Source organism: Danio rerio, chromosome 3 (genome assembly GCF_052040795.2).
Source record: "Danio rerio strain M-AB ecotype USA chromosome 3, GRCz13ab, whole genome shotgun sequence".
In the NCBI taxonomy this organism is placed as follows: domain Eukaryota; kingdom Metazoa; phylum Chordata; class Actinopteri; order Cypriniformes; family Danionidae; genus Danio; species Danio rerio.
The window spans coordinates 57,796,168-57,818,143 of record NC_141023.1 but is presented as its reverse complement, the minus strand read 5'-3'; the positions used below and the strand labels follow the sequence as shown (position 1 = coordinate 57,818,143).

General features: G+C 36.2%; 1 protein-coding gene across 1 annotated transcript; it reads left to right on the top strand.

Moving 5' to 3' along the window:
- The first annotated feature begins 17 nt into the window (after window positions 1–17).
- si:ch73-208g10.1 lies at window positions 18–21,257 on the top strand. The gene is given in 11 exon segments (NM_001098261.2): window positions 18–216; window positions 4,267–4,509; window positions 4,584–4,913; window positions 5,632–5,883; window positions 5,978–6,307; window positions 11,070–11,324; window positions 11,437–11,760; window positions 11,862–12,101; window positions 15,331–15,555; window positions 18,019–18,273; window positions 18,427–21,257. Coding segments are annotated over 11 exon segments (2,694 nt in total). The 5' UTR covers window positions 18–152; the 3' UTR covers window positions 18,603–21,257.
- The last annotated feature ends 719 nt before the right edge of the window (window positions 21,258–21,976 follow it).

Sequence of the window (21,976 nt, the reverse complement as noted above, 5' to 3'; positions counted from 1 at the left end):
TATTCAAACTGCAGGATATCCTGTTCTGAGACACACAACACCATGCTTATCACATTTAAAACAAAATAAACCCATTTCGCCCACAACAGCAAAGGAGATTCTGCATTTCCAGCGTCAACTACCAGCATTGTTGCCTATCATTGTCAGTTTTGATGCTGACAATGCCTCGGCTTCAACAGTTCATAGCCCTGCTGCTCATCACTCTTGCTTATGGCGGTAAGACTTCTCCATCTTGTCTTTTCTAAGGGATTAACTGCAGAACCAATGGTCTCTTAAGTGTTTTGATGGCTATAGAGTTAGCAAGTCTTCCAGAAAGAGAGTTCATAGTTATTTTTGGCTGAGTTTTTAACTATTGTATTTTGTTGGCCTATTTCTATTCGTTTCGCTTTAGTTGGGGTGATGTAGCTAGATGCTTATTTATCTAAGATGTATTTAAAAGCTATGGCATTTTGAAGATCATTTTACATCTGATTTATTGAGTATTTCTGAATATTAAAGTCAGATTAAAGTAACTTTGTACATACATATATGTATATATATATATATATATATATATATATATATATATATATATATATATATATATATATATATATATATATAATTTTTTATTTTTTTTGCTACAAGCTGTTTTGTATGGGGTGTGGTAGGTGTAAGTCTTTCAATAGAAACCTAAAAGCACATGTGGGCAGTCTGCTAAGTTTCCTTCACACTTAAAACGCCCAAAAGCATGTTGAACTTTGTTTTTCCAATGTAAGGTGCGAACAAACAGAATAATATTACGTACTAATAACTTTTAAATGCTAAGAAAATGATAATAAAAATGACTTTTTTAAATGGATGCAGCTACTTTTTTTTTTTTTTTTTGAATGGGTTTCAGTGAAATCTCACAGGTATTTTAAGGGGTTGGCACACTCAAAAAATGATGTTTGATGTTTGTTCAAACTACTTATTTTATTATTTATTTCATTTAACTTATTGTATACTTATTTTATTTTACTTATTAATATACTTTTTAATTATTTATTTTTTTATAATTTTGTAGCTTATTTAAAATAAGCTGACACAACACAATTCTTGAGCTTTTTGGGGCACAACTTAATAGTTTTATGTTCAATCCACTTAAATACGTAAAAAAAAGAAAGAAAAAAACTAATGAGGTAATTCAATTCCTTTGTTGTCTCAAGACAAATCGATTGTGTGGAACCCAGCATTTTTTACAGTGTTAGTGTTGCAATATAGGCTCATTCTGAAAACGTAAGCCTATACACTTTTAGAGATCGTGAATTATGTAGCCAGAGGAACGTATGGCTGCATTTCGTCTTTAAAATGAATGCTACGGGCGGTATGACGCTGTTCCTTTTCACAATTACCAGATGACCGCTTAACTCCATTTAGCCACTTGTCGTGTACATTGGAGGATTTTAGATGTAGAGCGGAGTTCACCATGATGACAGGGCACAAGTCAGACGAAGAGCGGTCCCAGAAAGCAGGTAAAACTTTACCCCCCCCCCCCCCCCCGAAAACAAAACAAGTAAAAACTAGGGTGAAAATGTGGTAAAATATGAAAACGTAGTAAAATTCAGGTGGCTACAAGGGGTTTTCTTTTTCATGATTGCTTTTCAAAACACTGTCGGTTGGGTTTAGGGAAGTGGGTGGGCGCTGGTCAATCAGTGCTTTTGAAAACACTATTGGTTGGATTTAGGTAAGGGGGTGGGTTTGTTAATTGGTCGACCAGTCAGTCCGTCAGTCAGTCAGTCAGTCAGTCAGTCAGTCAGTCAGTCAGTCAGTCAGTCAGTCAGTCAGTCAGTCGACAGCAGCCTCTGGTGGATTTACATGAGAAGAGCAGGCGCGAATGGCGAAAATTGAGATCTCAACTACATTTACCTGGATTTGCGAAAACTGATAAAAACGTTGGTCCTGGGATATGTTTGGTGCTCTCCAGAAATGTATATAGGGGTACGTAATCAGAATGAGTCTGATGTCTCCTCAATAAGTCACATGATGTCATTAATATCATTGGTGGTGTAGAGTAGTTATGTATGCCAATGAATAATATTTAAAATGTAATGTTAAGGTTGTATATATGTATGTATAAAATGTATAAATTTTCTTTAAACATCTTAATGATGAGCAAGTAAATATCTCCTCAATAATAAACACACCGCTATAATAAACACAATGAATTCACTGCCTCTACATCTCTGCAAGCATCTCAAGAGTATTTTTATTTTTGTTTAAGAGAATGAATCATGTCACAAAAAATGAACATCAATAATGGCAGACATTTAGGCATGTGTTAATTATCATTAAAACAGAATACATTACTTTTTAAAGCAGATGTGTGGAGATATGGGTCAATTTGACCAGAGTGGTTGGTATAAATTGTGCTGCTTCTTATGCATTAGAAAATAAAGTAAATCCGGTATAATTTATTCACTGATGTTGTTTCAAACTTGGACATGAAAAAAAAAAAATTATATATATATATATATATATATATATATATATATATATATATATATATATATATATATATATATATATATATATGAAAAAAAAATATATGTATATTTTTTTCATGTCTTTTTCATGTGTTTTTTTGCCGTGTTGCTGTTTTTTTGTTGCCGTTTTTTTGTCATTTTGTTTTAAGTTTTGTTGTCCTTTTGTTGTATGTTTTGTTGTCATTTTGTTGTATGTTTTGTTGTCATTTTGTTGTATGTTTTGTTGTTATTTCGTTTTATGTTTTTTGGTCATTTTGTTTTTTGTTTTGTTGTCATTTTGTTTTTTGTTGCTGTTTTTTTGTCGTCATTTTGTTTTATATTTTGTTGCCATTTTGTTGTTTTATATTATGTTTTATTGCCATTTTTATTTATTTTTTTGTTGTTTTTTTTTGCCGTTTTGCTTTATGTTTTGTTACCATTTTGTTAGTTTTTTTGTTGCTGTTTTTTTGTTGCCATTTTTTTTGTCTTTTTTTGTTGCCATATTTTTTGTTTGTTGCCATTTTGTTGTTTTGTTGCTGTTTTGTTTTGTTTTGTTGCCATTTTGTTTTATATTTTGTTGCTGTTTTTTTGTTTCCATTTTGTTTTATGTTTTGTTGTCATTTTGTTTTAAGTTTTGTTGTCATTTTGTTTTATGTTTTGTTGTCATTTTGTTTTATGTTTTGTTTTCATTTTGTTTTAAGTTTTGTTGTCATTTTGTTTTATGTTTTGTTGTCATTTTGTTTTATGTTTTGTTGTCATTTTGTTTTATGTTTTGTTGTCATTTTGTTTTATGATTTGTTGTCATTTTGTTTTATGTTTTGTTGTCATTTTGTTTTATGTTTTGTTGTCATTTTGTTTTATGTTTTGTTGTCATTTTGTTTTTTGTTTTGTTGTTATTTTGTTTTATGTTTTGTTGTCATTTTGTTTTATGTTTTGTTGTCATTTTGTTTTATGATTTGTTGTCATTTTGTTTTATGTTTTGTTGTCATTTTGTTTTATGTTTTGTTGTCATTTTGTTTTATGATTTGTTGTCATTTTGTTTTATGTTTTGTTGTCATTTTGTTTTATGATTTGTTGTCATTTTGTTTTTTGTTTTGTCGTCATTTTGTTTTTTGTTTTGTTGTCATTTTGTTTTTTGTTGCTGTTTTTTTGCCGTCATTTTGTTTTATATTTTGTTGCCATTTTTTTGTTGTGTTTTTTTGTTGCCGTTTTGTTTTGTTTTGTCACCGTTTTGTTTTTTTTGTTGCTGTGTTTTTGTTGCCGTTTTGTTGTATGTTTTTTGTTGCCATATCTTTTTTGTTTGTTGCCATTTTGTTTTGTTTTGTTGCTGTTTTGTTTTATGTTTTGTGGCATTTTGTTTTATATTGTCTTGCCGTTTTTTGTTTCCATTTTGTTTTATATTTTGTTGTCATTTTGTTTTTTGTTGCTGTTTTTTTTTTTTGTCTTCATTTTGTTTTATATTTTGTTGCCTTTTTTTGTTTCCATTTTGTTTTATATTTTGTTGCCGTTTTGTTTTTTGATTGTTGCACTTCTACTCAATTTTAAGTGCTCTAGTAAAGGTTGTTAACACTTATGTACATCTTATTTTTTTTATTTTTATTTTTTATAAATTAACAAAGATTTCAAACCAGCTTATTTCATGTTGTCATTATGGAGTATTGTTTGTAGAGTTTTGAAGGATGTAATGAATTTAATTCACTTTTGCATAAGGCATAAAATACCAATCCATGAATAAAAAAACACTTGTCATAACTCCTTGTTATTATTTGCTCTATTTTGTCAGACGACTGCCCCATTTCCTTCAACATTCCTGAGGTGGTTGAATATGGAGCTTTATTCTCAGTGAACTGCTCCACCAACGTCACTGATCATTTGGGCTTGAGTTGGGAGCCAAATAAAGAGGCTGTGGAGAAAACTGGCGAGATCTCCAAAACTCTAGTGGGAGAGTGGGAGAGCGAATTCTCTTGCTACATCTACTTCAATGAAACACAGCCGTGTTCACAGAATCTCTCAGTTACCATTTATAGTAAGTTTTTGTTTAATCTAAAAGCATGCGATTTTTTAAAACACTTTTGATATCACTGAATTATGTTTACACAGAGACTCCAGACAGTGTTTCTATCAGCGCCTTGAATCACACTGGACCAATGATAGAGGGAATTCAGTATGAGCTCCAGTGTGATGTTTACAATGTGGCTCCTGCTCAAAGTGTCACTGTCAACTGGTACAAAGGAGAAACTCTGGTGAATCAAACCAGCTTCACTGACACCAGGAAGAGTTCAGTCAACATGACATCTTATCTCCTGATCCAACCGGACAGAACTGATAATGAAGCTCAGTACAGGTGTGAAGCAGCGTTAAACCTGGGAGAAGAAGGACCTCAACCTCCTCCTACAGTCACATCAGAACCTCTCAGCATTACTGTTGAATGTAAGTTTTCATTTTGTTAGGTGTGACACAGGTTTATTATGTGGGAACCAGGATCACCATATTAATAGGCATATTGTGCTTGTATTTGGGTTTTGCAGCATCTCACACAGCGATATGAAAAAGTAGCACTTAAATTTAAATGTCAATCCTCAAGTGACCTTCAGTCATTGTAAGGCCAATTTACATCACAAAGACACAAACTGTAGGAATGATTGTTTGCTATAGATTGATAAGTGCCATGCTTTAATCTGGTGACTTAAATTATCTTTTGGTGAGGTAGAAGTTTGTGAATTGGCCTTTAAACAATTGAATTCAATATGGCATGGGGCATAACATTACTAAAACAAAATGCAGTGAATTCCTTCAGGATGCACTGTATATGTTCAGTTTACCTTGCCTTTATTCACACTTTATGGACTCTTAAATAGGCCTTCTTCACAAACTGCCGAATGAACATCCAGTACAGTGATAGGTGCATATCAATACTTCCGGCCGGCCCCCGGAGCAATATGTGAATGGAGTCAGATACCTTAGATACAGATCCGCTAGATTTCACTACCTCTTGATTTACCTCAGCGGATGCTTATCACCTAGTGGACCGACATTCTATCCTTCCACACTCTAAACGTAATTAATGTTCGTGAAAAAGGCCTACACTTGTTTTCATGTAGATCAGTTTTGTCATAACGTTTTGATTTTGTTTGCTCTATTTTGTCAGATGACTGCCCCATTTCCTTCAACTTTTCTGAAGTGGTGGTTGAATATGGAACTTCATTCTCAGTAAACTGCTCTGCTGAAACCACCAAATATTTGGGCTTGAGTTGGGAGCTAAATGAAGAGACAGTGGAGAGCACTAGTGAGATCTCCAAAACCGTGGATCAAATGACGGAGTGGGAGGGCAAATTCTCTTGCTACATCTACTTCAATAACACACAGCCGTGTTCCCGGACTCTCTCAGTTACCATTTATAGTACGTTTTTTGTTAAATCTGATTTAATTCTGATCTGAACAATTATTTTCTATACGTGTGTGATTTTGGATTTCTCTGAAATATGTTTCCACAGAGAGTCCAGACAGTGTTTCCATTAGCACTGTGAATCACACTGGACCAATGACGGAGGGAAAGCAGTATGAGCTCCAGTGTAATGTTTACAATGTGGCTCCTGCTCAGAGTCTCACTGTCAAATGGTACAAAGGAGATACTCTGGTGAATCAAACCAGCTTCACTGACAACACCAAGAGTCCAGTCAGTAAAACATCTAAACTCCTGATCCATCCAAACAGAAATGATGATAGAGCTCAGTACAGGTGTGAAGCGGAGCTGAATCTGGGAGAAGAAGGACCTCAACCTCCTCCTAAAAACACATCAAAAACTCTCAGCATTACTGTACAATGTAAGTTTCCACTTTATTAAGCTTAACAGGTCACACAAAAGTCACACAAAACATAGGTATTTAACTTCTTACTTAATCTCACACATAAGCAAGTGTAGTTATTCTTGTAGTTTTTTTTTCTTCATTTAGTTCAAACAACTTCATAAATGTTAATGTTTGTGGTCTCTAACAATTTAATAAATATGTCTCCAATTGTTTATGACATGATTCATGTCATAAACAAAGCATGATATTTTTTTTTCTGGAGAAAGTCTTACTGGTTTTATTTCAGCTAGAATAAAAGCAGTTTTTAATTTTTTAAACCTATTTTAAGGTCAAAATTATAAGCCCCTTTAAGCTATATATTTTTTCAATAGTCTACAGAACAAAATATCATTATACAATAACTTGCCTAATTACCTTAACCTGCCTAGTTTACCTAATTAACCTAGTTAAGCCTTTAAATGTCACTTTAAACTGTATAGAAGTGTCTTGAAAAATATCTAGTCAAATATTATTACTCATTACTGTCATAATGGCAAAGAGAAAATAAATCAGTTATTAGAGATAAGTTATTCAAACTGTTATGTTTAGAAATGTGTTAAAAAATCTTCACTTCGTTAAGCAGACATTGGGGAAAAAAATAAACAGGGGGCTAATAATTTAGGGGGCTAATAATTTTAGACTTCAACTGCATATTTTACCAAGAAATGGTTGAATTTATCTAATCATTTACCTTGAAAGAATTAAATTAAACTTACAAATGTTGTATGATTTATATCCAGAACACAATGCATGTTTGTATATAATTAATCTCAAATGCCACTCTGAAACTGTCATTGAGACTAAGGGCTCTATTTCGACGGTCCATGCGCAGAGCACAAAACGCAGGGCGCAAACGCTTTCAGGGCGTGTCAGGACGCGTTTTTGCTAATTTAAGGACGGGAAATCTGCCTTGCGCCGCGGAGCATGGTCTAAAAGGGTTGAGTTTATTTTCTTAATGAGTTATAGGTGTGTTTTGAGAATAAACCAATTAGAGTCTCATCTCCCATTCGCTTTAAGAGTCAGCTGCGTCGCGCCAAGAGTGCATTCGCTATTTACAGGACGCAAAGTAAGTCTAAGTGGAAAAAATGAGCATTTCACAAGCAAACAGTTAACAGTTTTTTAACAGAAAACTGTTAAACAGAGCATCTACTGTGTGGGAATGAGAGATAATTGAACTACTTTCACATTCGCTCTTGGATAGGGAAACCTTTACGCACAGACATCAATTAGTCTATAAATAAATACTTTTGTTTGTTAAGCGCAAATATTCGTTTCAAAACTATTTCTAAATTCAGTTCTAATTTCCAACAAACGAATAAATGAATAATAATAACAAAATGTGCTCAAAAACCTGAGTTATATCCTAAAACACATGCTGTGCCCCATATGGTCTAAAACCTGACAGGTGGGCAAATCTAAGCTTGTTTTTAATAAAACAAATATAAATATGGATATAATAAATAATACTGCTAATATTAATAACATTATACAAAAGCAAATTGTTATGAATGAACTGAAAAAGCCTCCCGAGATAAAGAAGACATAAAAGCAGTGATTTTTCATATTTATGTAGGCTAGAAAATAATATGTTTTGTAATATTTTAATCCTTTATATTTATATTCTATATCTATTCTTATTATATACTATATATATCCTTAATATTTCATTTTTTTCATATGTAAAGATATTTGCCTATTGCTCTCTTGTGCGTATTAAGCAGTGCGTAAGCCAGGCGCAACTCTGCACTGGAGTTTAGACCGGGTTTGTTTTGGTCTAATGAAAAATCTATTATAGTTTCTCAAAATAGCAACGCGCCAACAGTGTAGCGCAACGCCTCAAAACGACTCTTGCGCCAAGCTGAAACTACCAAAAGACTATTGTGCCGCGCCTTGCGCCCAGGGGCGTAGCACCAAATTCTGGGCCCTGTACCCTCTCAATGTCAGTGGGCCCCCTACAAATTTTTTTAAAATTATTTGAATATAAACATGCACAAATAGTGTTTTAATCTATAATCAAATCAGATTATAATAATGACTGGTTCTTTCATTCACCACCAAATTGATGCATTTGGCCTACTTGTGCTCAAATACCTTTAAACCGTAGGCTACATCGGGTTTGTGTACTGACATTTTGTTCAATATATGTATCAATATATTTTAAAATAAATAATGACATTGACATCAATTGGAGGGGCCAATTAATTCGAAGTAGGCTACAAAAATAATAAATAAATAAAAAATTGGTGGGATTTTAAAGGGCTCTCTCCCTAGACGGGGCCCTGAGTAGTCAGGTCCACTTTTCCCCCCACTACCACGCCCATGCTTGCGCCACATTGCGCCGGGTGTATGATAGCCTAAGGGCTCTAATTTACTGGTCTAAGTGCAAAGTCTAAAGCACAGGGTGCAAAAGCATTAAGGACGTGTCTAAATTTACTTTTACTATTTTAAGGACGGAAAAATGCATAGTCTTACTGGGTTGTGCTTATTCGTTTAATGAGTTATGAGTGTGATTTGAGCATAATGTGCATTAAACCAATCAGAGTCTCATCTCCCATTCCCTTTAAGAGTCAGTTGCGTCATGCCATGTGTACATGACTTTGTACATGTAAAAACTAAACAATTCACTAGCGAGAAAACAGCTAAACAGAGCATCTGCAGCGCGAGGATAAAGAACGAGCCTTCTCCATTTAGCCTTTAGTTTCACTTTCACTTCTTCTCTTTCGTGGATTAGGAAACATGTTGGACGCACTCACTGAAGACATTCCTTAGCATTCATGATTAATTTAGCTTGTTAACCTCAAAGATTAGTTTTAGAACTATTTCTAAATTCAGATCTAATTTCCAGCAAACTAATAAATGGACAATAATAACGAAGTGTGCCCAAAGAACTAAGTTATCCAAATACACATGCTGTGCCCCATATGGTCCAAAACCTGACAGGGGGGCAAATCTAAGCTTGTTGTTAACAAATATAAATATGCATATAATAAACAACACTGCTTATAATAATACCATTATACAAAAGCAAATTGTCGTGAATAAACTGAATGTAACAATTTTTTGTAATATTTAAATCCTTTAGTTCTTTTTCATTTAAAAACATTTTTGCAAATTGCTGTACATCCTGCGTGTTTTAAGCAATGTTTAAGCAAAGCGCACAAATGACACGCTCTGCGCTGGACTTTAGACCTGCTTTCAGCTGGTCTATTGAGCAGTCTGTTTTAGTTCCTCAAAATAGCAACGTGCCAACAATGCGCCTTAACACACCTCCTTTATGGGCCAACACACCCATGAGTCTACAAAGTGGCGCAAATGGATTTGCTATTTAAACATTATGGTGGAAGACGTGAAAATTAAGGTTGCATTGGTCTGAAAATAGCAACACGTCAAGGAAACACGTGTTGTGGGTGTATGATAGGACCCTAAGTGTGAGTTTTGCATTATTCTGAAGAGGACACTTTTAACAAAGCTGTGTTTTTATGGTGTGACCTGTTTAATGATAACTTAGATAGAATAGGTTTAAATGGGTGCAAAAGCCCTTATTTTATCTTGAATCAGGGAAAAAATACTAATTATTTAAATGATGTTGTTTGGCAAGTATTCTCATCAGTGGTGGAAATAATACTGAAAAATCATACTCACAGTAAGTAAAAGTACCAAGTACTGGGTTTGCGTGTGCAACAAATGGTTGGGGCTTGAGTTCTGTATCAATGTCACGCCGACACGGCTGAAGATTAGCTACCATGGCGATTCATTTGAACCACTATGATTTTTTTTTTTTATAGATGAATCAATTGTTTTAACACAGCACACTTTCAGATTGAAGCAGATTTATTTTGGGATATTTCACTTGATTTAGAGCTGTGATACACGCATGGAAAGTCATTTTCAAAAACCCATAATAGGGGCTCTTTTAGTTAATTTGTTGATTTTAAAGCACCTGGTTTACTCACTTTTTTTTTTTTTTAAGTAAAATTCAAGAGTTCACACTTAGCTGATGATTGATTATAAGCAAGTTTGGCATGCTGTCCCGGGAGAGAGCCCTGAGCTCGAAGGTTCTTGAGCCCTGGGCTACCTCCAGTTTGGAAGAAGAGAGGGGAGCCTTGAGCTCAGGTAGATCTCGACAACTCCCTCTTGATAAGAGCTGATGACTAAAAATTGAATGAAAAGAAATGCGGCGTTATGAGATTACCTGTATTGCAAATTTAGATTTATCAATTTACTTGTTGTGCATGTTTTTGGAATGTGGGAGGAAACCGGAGGACCCGGGGAAAACCTACGCAAGCACGGGAAGAACATGCAAACTACACACAGAAACGACCACCGGCCTGTTAAAGGACTAGAACCGGTGACGTTCTTGCTGTGAGGCGACAGTGCTAGTCACTGGGCCACCGTGCTGCCTTATGGAGGGAAAGGTGAAAAGGTAGGGGTGGAAGGGGGGATTCTTCAAATCGATGATGACTGTAGTGAAAAACCCTGGCTCTTTATAGTGGGTTAGGAATGGCCTGATTGGTGGATCATGCATGCTAATGAAGAACCAGCCGTGTTCAATCATAATCACGTGCTCCTCTCGAAATTAGTTCATGAATAAACTTCACTAAATGAAAAAAATCACTTTTACAGTGTAAATACAGAGAGCATTATATTTTAGATCTGCATGCCAAATGTACTGTTAAATAATTCTGCTGCTGCCTGTGTCAATAATGCTTCATTGGTTTTTAATCACATCATATTCTAGATGGTGGATGTCCGATTGAACTAAAGCCAAGGAGAGCTGTTGTGAAATATGGCAGTAGTGTTTCAGCTGACTGCAAATCATTTGTCCCACATGATGGGATAGGATGGGAATCCACTGTGGGAGGAGTGCCCCTGTCCAAAGTCAGTCTGATCACATGGAGAGTGTCACAGCTGACAGACTGGAAGATACAGCCACCATTCTGCTACATAAACTATGGCAAGCAGTGTGAAGTACCTCTCCCAGTCACTATTTACAGTGAGTTCCTCTGTTATTATTATTATTTGTTTCTTTTATTCTGAAAAATAATAAATAAATAAATGTAGGCTGATGACTGCAGGTACCAGAGTGTGTGAATCTTTCTCCACAGAGACTCCAGACAGTGTTTCCATCAGCGCTGTGAATCAAGCAATGACAGAGGGAAACCAGTATGAGCTCCAGTGTGACATTTATAATGTGGCTCCTGCTCAGAACCTCACTGTCAACTGGTACAAAGGAGAAACTCTGGTGAATCAAGAAAGTTTTACAGACACTACCAAGAGTCCAGTCAACATAACATCTTATCTCCTGATCCATCCAGTCAGAGCTGATAATGGAGCTCAGTTCAGATGTGAAACAGAGCTGAACCTGGGAGAAGAAGGACCTCAACCGCCTCCTAAAAACACATCTGAACCTCTCAGCATTCCTGTACACTGTCAGTAAACAAAATGGTGTTTTCATTTCTAAATGTGTAGCTAGAAATGCTCTCAACATACAAACCAATGAATTATATTTTCCTTCTTTCTTTGTTTCCAGATGCTCCAGAAATTAAATCTTGTCAGCCCTGGTCACCAAAGAAAGGGTCTTCCTTAGATTCATATCCAAAACATTTACATTCTGTTGTGGGCAACCCCCATCCAAGCATCTCCTGGAAACACAATTCATCGCCAGTCAATGCTTCTGCACCTCTTACCGAAACAGATTCTGGCCAATATGAAATCACTGCTAGTAATCGTTACGGTGAATCCAATTGCACCATAAGCATCACAGTAGAGTGTAAGTATGACAGTTCTTCAAAAATGTATACTGTTGGGTCCAAATCCACCTTGTCCAGTCCATACTGAATCTAAGGCCCCGTTTACACTAATGCGTTTTATTTTGAAAACGCATAAGTTTTGCTACGGTTACGCCATCTGTCCACACTACGCCGGAGTTTTCGAGCCCCAAAAACAGAGCGTTTTGGAAACGATGGATTTGCTGTTTTTCTAAAACCTGCTGCTTCGTCTCAGTGTTGATGAGGGAAAACTGAGACATCTGAAAACGGAGGCGGGCTGCTGAGATCCGCTACCTGATTTCGCTACTTGCGTATCCTTCCCTTATTCGTCAAGCCCCTATCACATGACTATAACACATGGCTTTAATGTTACCGGAAGACAGCAGACCAGCCTTTCAATGTAAACAACAACATGGACACAAAATAGGAGCGTTGTTTGCACTATTGTCTGTTTTAGGGGCCATTGTGCAGTTATTCATTTGTTGCGTTTAGTAACAACTTGACTTCGTCGTCTGTCCACAAAAATACCTCTCTTGCTTTCTTTGCCATCGCGTTCATTGTTCAACCGGCGTTTGTTGACTAACAATAAGTTGTTAGTTTGGGGGTTTGTCGCAGGAGCAGATCAATTTGGAAGGGCACTTTCTATCCAAGACTAAAAAAGGCATGTGCACTACATAGGTTGAGCCCCATGTGTGCACATGCCTGGATGCTGTGGATTTCGACTAGCCAGCCAAATGAACCGTCACATTATCCTCTGCATCACAAGATAACCGGGCAGATTTCTGACAATTCTAGCATGTCCAGATTATCTCCGATTTTCTTGGGCATGAGGTGTGTTGAGAGTGACTTAATCTGCTTGAAAGAATGTCTTGGGTCCTCTGATTGTGAATTGTAAATATTCAACGTACATATGAGCCGAAGATTATCATGTGAAGCAAAATATTATCCAATCAGAAAACAGAAGATAGAAACAATGGCGCAGAAAGCACAAAGCAAAATGGATTTGGACAGCAGAGATGAAGGATGAGCATGTCGATTTGTGGCAACGGTACGATTGCTTAAATCCGTGTCCAAATTTCTTCCACCATGTGTATTCTGAAATCTCATTTTTCAAACGTTCACATTTGAGGCTCTGGTTAAAATATTTGTGACCTCTTACATTTTGAAAATCTCTTTTTTTGGGGAAAAATGTCCTTGAGCCGGGATTGGAACTCAGGACGCCCTGAAGTGCTACCGCACCAAATGTCAGTGCGCTAACCACTAGACTATTGCACCAGTATGTGTTTTAGTGTGTGTTCAAGGGTGGCATGGTGGCTCAGTGGTTAGCTCTGTCGCCTCACAGCAAGAAGGTTGCTGGTTCGAATCCAGGCTGGACCAGTTGGTATTGTGGAGTTCTGTGTAGAGTTTGCATGTTCTCCCCATGCTTGTGTCAGTGTCCTCTGGGTGCTACGGTTTTACCCGCAATTCAAAGACATGTGCTAGGTGAAATGGATGAACTAAATTGGCCATAGAGAATGTGAGAGTGTATGGTTGTTTTCCAGCACTGGGTTGCATCTGGAAGGGCATCCGCTGTGTAAAACATATGATGGATAAATTGGCGGTTGATTCTGCTGTGGCAATCCCTGATAAATCAGGGACTAAGCTGAAGGAAAATGAACGAATGAATGGATGAATGAGTTTGTGTCCAGCACAGGATCTGCCTTGATCAAAATCAGTGATCTTCACTGCCTGAGTGAGAGAAATGTAAAGTAGGTCACACACTAGACATGAAGCACTGCATTATTATCTCATTCTCATGAGATCGCATTATCTAACTCATTATCTCACATGTGGTGCTTACATTTAAATGTCTTTCATCTTGTTTTATTGTAGGACTACTAAACTAATCTATTTAAGTTATTATATTCTGATCATAGACTAATGATTAAAGTTTGCCTAAAGTTTATATGTAATCACAATTTGAAATGTATATTTAGCTAGTGAACATTGTTAGTCTCATAGTTACTTATGCCTAGTTCAGACTGCGTGATTTTAGCCCCGATTTTGGCTCGCCGACAGGTTTTGAGAAATCGCCGACAAATGCCTGAAATCACAGGCAAATCGCCGCTCGTGCACGTGAGTGACAATCACACAGTATGAACTATCAAAGACGCGATCTGAGAGAATCGCCGATGAGTCGCCGATGCCTGTGAGATATTTGGCATGCTAAATATCTGGAGCTGTCGGCGATTCAAATCATGCCGTGTGAATTGAGTTTTGACTGAAAATATGCAGCCAATGAGGGAGCAGCTTTCACTTGTGTGTGCGTGTGTGTATACCTGCTACAGGCCAGTGGGAGGCTGGGGGAGAAGTTAAAAGCGCTCCTTTTCGGTTTATTTTAGACCCACGAAATGGAGGGAAAACTAGTGGAGGTTTGACTGGATTCAGGAGCAACCGTGTCTGTTTGACGTTTCATACAGAAAGAAATTAGTTTATTATCAACGTTGAGGAGAAATGGCTAATTCCCTTTAAACCCAGGTGAGCAAACATGTACATGTTCTACCCCATTAAAGGCTTCTTTCTCATTATGTAGTTAATAACAAAAGATATACACGTGTTTTTGGGTGCGAGACGTAGTTTGGACGAAGTTGTCGGCGATTCTCCCTATAGTAAAGTCATGCAATGTGAATGTTTATGTCGTCGAACCATCTTGCAGTGTAAACAAAGCAGCGACGAAACGCTAGCCCAGATAGTCATGCAGTGTGAAAACATCTGTGACACGACTACTTTGAAAATCATGCAGTCTGAACTCGGCATTAGTCCAACAATGCGTATGATTTATATTTGTAAGTATTTGGATAACAAAATAAATGTTATACAACCTATTTTTATTTAAGTGCAACATATTCCAAAAGATCAGGGACTTTTGACAATACATTAGGGGCTTAGGCCCCCAAAGCCCCCCCTCCCCCTCGCAACACCACTGGTCTGAATAAAGAGCCATTTCAACACCTACCGTTAGTTTGCAAGTGAAAGATGAGAGGAGGAGCTCAAAAATAAAACCCCGCCCCTTTTGACTGTTCTTGATTAAAAAAATATCAAATGCTAAAATGTCAAGTTTAAGTTAATCCAATGCTTGTTTCATAGTTCACTATACTGTTCTTTTATAATGGCAGTCTAAGCTTAACCCATCTGCTGATGTTTTGTGTATCAGGTTGTCTTTACATCTTTATGTTATCTCTTAAAAAACAGATTCTCCAGAGCTGATCTGCGAAGAAAGCTATGAAGTGAAAGAGAAAACAGTTTTCCGTCCTTGTGATGTTGAGGGAGAACCAAAGCCAGAGTTATCCCTCTACAAAGAAGGAAAAAGGATCCAGCTTTCCAATGGTTTCAAATGGAATGACAGTGGCTTGTATCAGTTAACTGCAAGAAACAAACATGGATCTGTGAATAAAAGCCTTACTATCAACATCCAGTGTAAGAAAAAACATGGTCTTCAATATGTAAATGTAATGTAATGGCAGGATTTTAAAAATCTGGTGGCCTGAAGTCCTGGGTCTATTGTTTTTTTCAGTCTGGCAACCAAAAGCCATCTACACAGAGCCTGGTGGGTTATCTAGATCAGTGGTTCTCAAAGTAGGGGTCGGGACCTCCTGTGGGGTCGCGGGACATTGATCGGGGGTCGCTTGGTGATTTCCAAAAATCTAATAAATTTGCATAAACTTTTAAAATGACCATTGTTAATCCGTAACCTACAGAAGATAAAAATACAACATCCAAACAAAAAGCCATCAGCTTTTCAATTTTTTGTAGATGTTTTTTTTTTTTTACATTAGATTGTAACCTCTAGGGGGCGAGGCAGTGGCGCAGGAGGTAGTGCTGTCGCCTCACAGCAAGAAGGTCGCTGGGTTGCTGATTCGAACCTTGGCTTAGTTGGCGTTTCTTTGTGGAGTTTGCATGTTCTCCCTGCGTGCGTGTATGTTTCCTCCGGGTGCTCCGGTTTCCCTCACAGTCCAAAGACATGCGGTACAAGTGAATTGGGTAGGCTAAATTGTCTGTAGTGTATGAGTGTGTGTGGATGTGTTTCCCAGAGAGGGGTTGTGGATGGAAGGGCATCCGCTGCATAAAAACGTGCTGGATAAGTTGCCGGTTCATTCCGCTGAGACGACCCCGGATTAATAAAGGGACTAAGCCGACAAGAAAATGAATGAATGAATCCCTAGGGTTTTCACCTGAGATTAACAACATGGCATTAGTTGCACCAGATTGATTTTATGGCATTAGTTAAACTTTGACACCTTTACAGCACTCACGAACATTTAAAATAAATACAGGCCACAACTGAACATGGAGGATGATCTTTAAGTGGCAGTCTCCAAAATTAAACCAAGAAAAGACTTGTGATGTAACTTAAATATTGTGCCCACCAGTCTCGTTAGGTGAGGTTTATATTAAATAAGAATAAATAAGAATAAAAAAATGAAATGGTTGTTAGACTGTTGCACTTTTGTGTGTTGTCAACATTCTTGTGTTCATATAGGCCTATTGGTTTGTGTGAGTGTTGTGTGCAATGTTTGTGTGATTATAACCACTTCTAAAAATAGTGGGGGTCCCGAGTCATTGGCATTGTTATTTTGGGGTTCCTGGGCTGAAAAGTTTGAGAACCCCTGATCTAGATAGCCCGGCAGGCAAGGTGTAGATAGATTTTGGTATATAACAATAGCCCTGGGACTTCAGGCTACCAGATTTTGCAAGCCCTGCATGGTCAGAAAAGTCACAGACAAATTATTTTTGTGTTTTTCTGAGGAGTTTTAGAGGGTGTATTTATTTATGCTGGGCACATTAATATTCATTCGCCTGTTACAATATTAAGAACATAACTCACAATGACTGCAATAATATTGCAGACCTACCATGTAGTAAGTTTCTTTACAAATAATAATTTTACATACAGTAATAATTTACACACAATGCATTTTCTTTCAGTCTTAGAGAATGTAGCTATTGAAGTGTCAAAATTTAAATAGACAAATTATGTAAACTCTTTGATAATTTTTGAGTAAGATGCTAATGATCTAATCTAATTCATTGATCTATGCTAAGCTAATCTAATGGATTCAAAAATGATAAAACTAAGCTATATATATACACACACACACACACACACACACACACACACACACACACACACACACACACACACACACACACACACACACACACACACACACACACACACAGTTAAATTCAGAATCATCAGCCCCCTTTTGAATTTTTTTTCTTTTTTAAAAATATTTTTTAAATTATGTTTAACAGTGCAAGGAAATTTTCACAGTATGTCTGATAATATTTTTTCTTCTGGAGAAAGTCTTATTTGTTTTATTTTGGCTAGAATAAAAGCAGTTTTTAATAATAATAATAATAAAAAACATTTTTTGGGACAAAATTATTAGCCCCTTTAAGCAATTTTTCTCCCCAATAGTCTATAGAACAAGCCATTGTTATTCAATAACTTGCCTAATTACCCTAACCTGCCAAGTTAACCTAATTAACCTAGTTAAGCCTTTAAATGTCACTTTAAACTGTATAGAAACGTCTTGAAAAATATCCAGTAAAGTATTATTTACTGTCATTATGGCAAAGATAAAATAAATAAATCAGTTATTAGAGGTAAGTTATTAAAACTATTATGTTTAGAAATGTGTTGAAATAAATCTTCTCTCCGTTCAACAGAAATTAGGGAAAAAATAAATTCAGATAATTTAGATTATTTAGGGGGGTTAATAATATATATATATATATATATATATATATATATATATATATATATATATATATATATATATATATATATATATATAACATTTCAATATTTATATATATATAACATTTCAATATTTATATATATCATAACATTTCATCTTTCTCCTTTAAACACAGATGCTCCAAGACTGTTTGCTAGCCAACAGGATTTTGTTGTGGCAAAAGACTACAGGATAATTCTACAGTGCAACTCCTCTGGTAACCCAGAACCAGAGATGTGGTGGAGCTTTAATAACAAGAACATCTCCACCGGGCGGCGCTACATCACCTTCAACATCGAGAAGGCCACGTCTACCAGTGCTGGAAATTATACATGCTTTGCCAGGAATGAAATTGGACGACAGGAGAAGGTCTTCACAGTCAAGATAAAAGGTTTGCTCCATGACTGTAAATAAGTTTATTTTAAATCATAATGCTCAGAGCAGCCTTTCATTACGTGATATATTATGTGTTACTATTTTTTAAGAGTGCATAACTTTAGCTCTTGGTGAACTAAATATATTCTTTTCTCTTGTTTTCTTTTAGACAACTCTCGGAGCTACCTTCTAATTGCTGTAGTGGTTATTTCACTGCTTGTTTTATTATTGATATGCCTGTTGTTCTTTTTGTGGAGAAGGCAAAGAGCAAGTGGGCGTTATGATGTAACGTTACAGACACCTATATCAAGTGAAATGGTTCTGTTAAGCAATGGGGGCACTTAGTGAGTTTTAGCTTGATTTGAAAAGTTGTAAATATGGTTACATGATCAAAGCTGATATAATGAACATCATTTGGGTTTCAAGAAATAAATTAACTTAGATTAAAAGACAAACTGTGGCAGATAAGTTCAAGAAGAGAGGGCCATTTACCTGAATTCACCATATAAAAGCTAATATTATACACAGATAATCGGCCACTTATGTTGTTGTAAATGTCACTGAGAAATAAAAAAAAAGGTGAAATTAATTGAAAAATAAAAAAATAAAAGAGTATAACAACCCAGCAGGCACACAATGTCTTAAGACGTTTATATTAAGTTAGATTTAGGTCAAGACAACATTGTTTTGATGTCCAATAACGATGTCAAATGACATTGACATTTGGTTGATTTTAGGTTGTGTTGGACAGTGACCAAAATCCAACATCAAGCTAACATCATAAACCAACGTAATATTGATGTCAAATACTGACATTTATTTGTCAGGTATGGCAACCAAAATCCAACGTTTGACAGACGCCATAGTGGTAACTTCCACACAATGTCAAGCTGTAACATCATTAGACTTTGATTTATGGTTAATTTTAGGTTGGGTGTTGGACATTGATATCAGCCTGATGTTGGGTTTTGACGTCAACCAGATTTTAATTTCCAAACAAAATACAATGTCCCCACAATGTCAGGGTACTACGTCAATCTGATATCATGTTGACGTCCTGTGCCTGCTGGAAAGTGCATCAAAGGCAATATTTAACTCCTCGAACTGAATGGGCATTTTTAAAATCTTTATAAGCTAAAATTTCCCTAAATATAGTGTCTGTGTTGTCTTTTACGTTAAAGGTGCCGTAGGTGATCTGCCACAATGCTAGCCTGTTAGCATAAACCTCTGAAACAATACAGGGAGCGCATCACAGGTCATCATTGTTCAAAAATGAATCAATGTGACTATAAAATAAACTTCACCTCAGTAAAGCAGGCTAGGCAGAATAGCACTATTTACTTCTGTTTTGTTGTTAAACTAAATAAAAATCGACATTATTGATGCTGTAAAAGGACCGAATGAAACTGAAAATAGCCACATATATCTATCACTGGAAAATTTCAGTGGCTGAACAACACTTCTGTGCATATAACCCATAAGAACTCGATCAGCTCTGCGTGACAAAAATAGTTTTAAAACAAAACATTACCAGCCTAACACAAATACGTTAAGTCATGGTGTCGTCCTTCCTCCAGCATGCAAAAGTAACTACAATATCGATTCAGGATTTAAGAAAAAAGTTTGGATTCAGCATGTTTTTACCGCTCACTTTCGCACGTTTATGCACAAACAGCAGAGCTGCTAACAAACAAGTACGCAGTAGCTCTTGTCTGCATTTGTTTACAGACAGTTTGGGCTACTTATCGGAATTACGGGAGATGTAGGTCCGACATTATTTTAATTAGATGAACATTTTTTAGTTTTATGCCTCACCCAGAATATAATAATACTTATAAACACATTAAGATCATTTACTTTAATCATTAATATTGGAATGTGAAGAGACTTTTAACCAGCACAACAAAACATGTTTCTGAAGACACTCACCTACTGCACCTTTAACATTTCAGTTTAACCAATTTCTCTAAACCAGGGGTCACCGAATTTGTTCCTGGAGGTCCGGTGTCCTTCAGATTTTAGCTCCAACTCTAATTAAACACACCTGAACAAGCTAATCAAAGTCTTACTAGGTATACTTGAAACACCCATGCAGGTGTATTGAGGCAAGTTGGAGCAAAACCCTGCAGGGACACCGGCCCTCCTGGACCGAGATTGGTGACCCCTGCTCTAAACAGTCAGAATACTAACTGCTGTGATGAAAACAAACTGTTTAAAATCCTGTTGTAAATATAAACCAATGACAGGGGTCAGCTGTTATATTGTAAAAAAAAAAAATCATTATTGTCAATATTGCTCTTGATGTTGTAATTAAATATTGATCAAAAATGTTTTGTATTTAAACAAATAGTGTGATATATTCTGACTATACACATGCAAAACATGCTGGTTCTTTGTAGTGAGTCATCTTTTATGTAAATGCATCTGATTGTCTAAAGGGTTCATTTGATTGCTTATCAGAGTCATAAAAAAGAAATCTGAGGCAAAGTATACAGATCGAAATAGCCTAATAATATTAACGCAAAAATGTTTTAAATCTTTATTTATTTGAACATTGCATTTTGATTTCAGGAGAGCACATCATTTAATTTAACTGTGCAAGAGGCCTCTTGAATTTATAGAGAATTTTTGCAACAAACTCACATTCATTGACAAAATGTTGTCCTATGTGTTGGCTATTTACATTTAAATTTTAATTACATGACTTTTATATACTGTATTTAAGATATGTCCACTTTTTCTAAGAATACTGTCAGATTTGGTTTAATTTTTTATTTTATTTTTGTTAAATAACGTAATATTACTAAGATTGTCATGCAATTAAACTGCCAAAAGACAATGGACAACTTCCAAGACAAGACATTTGCATGCGTTCTGCAATTTTCATATTTTTCTTCTTTTTTATACTTCTTGTTTCATTGATTTGACTTTCATCTGTAAATACATTTGATAACGGTTCTGTCTCAGTTATGATGCAATAAACAAGATTTATTAACAAAAGTACTACCAAACTTTGCTATGTTCATGGTGGCTGAGGTGTTAGTCCTGTCACCTCACAGCAGGAAGGTTGCTGGTTCAGGTCCCAGCTGAACCATTTTGGCATTTCTGTGTGGAGTTTGCATGTTCTCAGTCATTTTGCATGGGTTTCCTCTGGGTGTTCTGGTTTCCCCCACTATCCAAAAACATAGGGTACAGGTGAATTGAATAAGCTACATTAACCATAGTGTATGAGTGTGTGTTTGTGTGAATGTAAGCATGTATGGGTGTTTCCCCGTATTGGGTAGCAGCTGGGAGGGCGAATGGTGGTTCATTCTGCTGTGGCGACCCCTGATAAAACAGCGACTAAGCCGAAGGAAAATGAATGAATAAATGACTACCAAACTTATATGTCAAAGTTTCTATCTTTTTAAAGCCTATTATGTAACATTTCTAATTTTGTCTCTGAACATCATCTATTTTTATTCATTTTCTTGTCGGCTTAGGCCCTTTATTAATCCGGGGTCGCCACAGCGGAATGAACTTCCAACCCATCCAGCACATTTTTTTACGCAGCGGATGCCCTTTCAGCCGCAACCCATCTCTGGGAATCATCTATTTTTACTCTTACAAAAAAAAAAAATATGCAAATTTGAAATATTTTAGAATAACGTAGGTTGATTATATGTTGAAAATGCGTGGAGGTTATAACGCCGTTTCGATCGACTGAAAATCAACGTTGG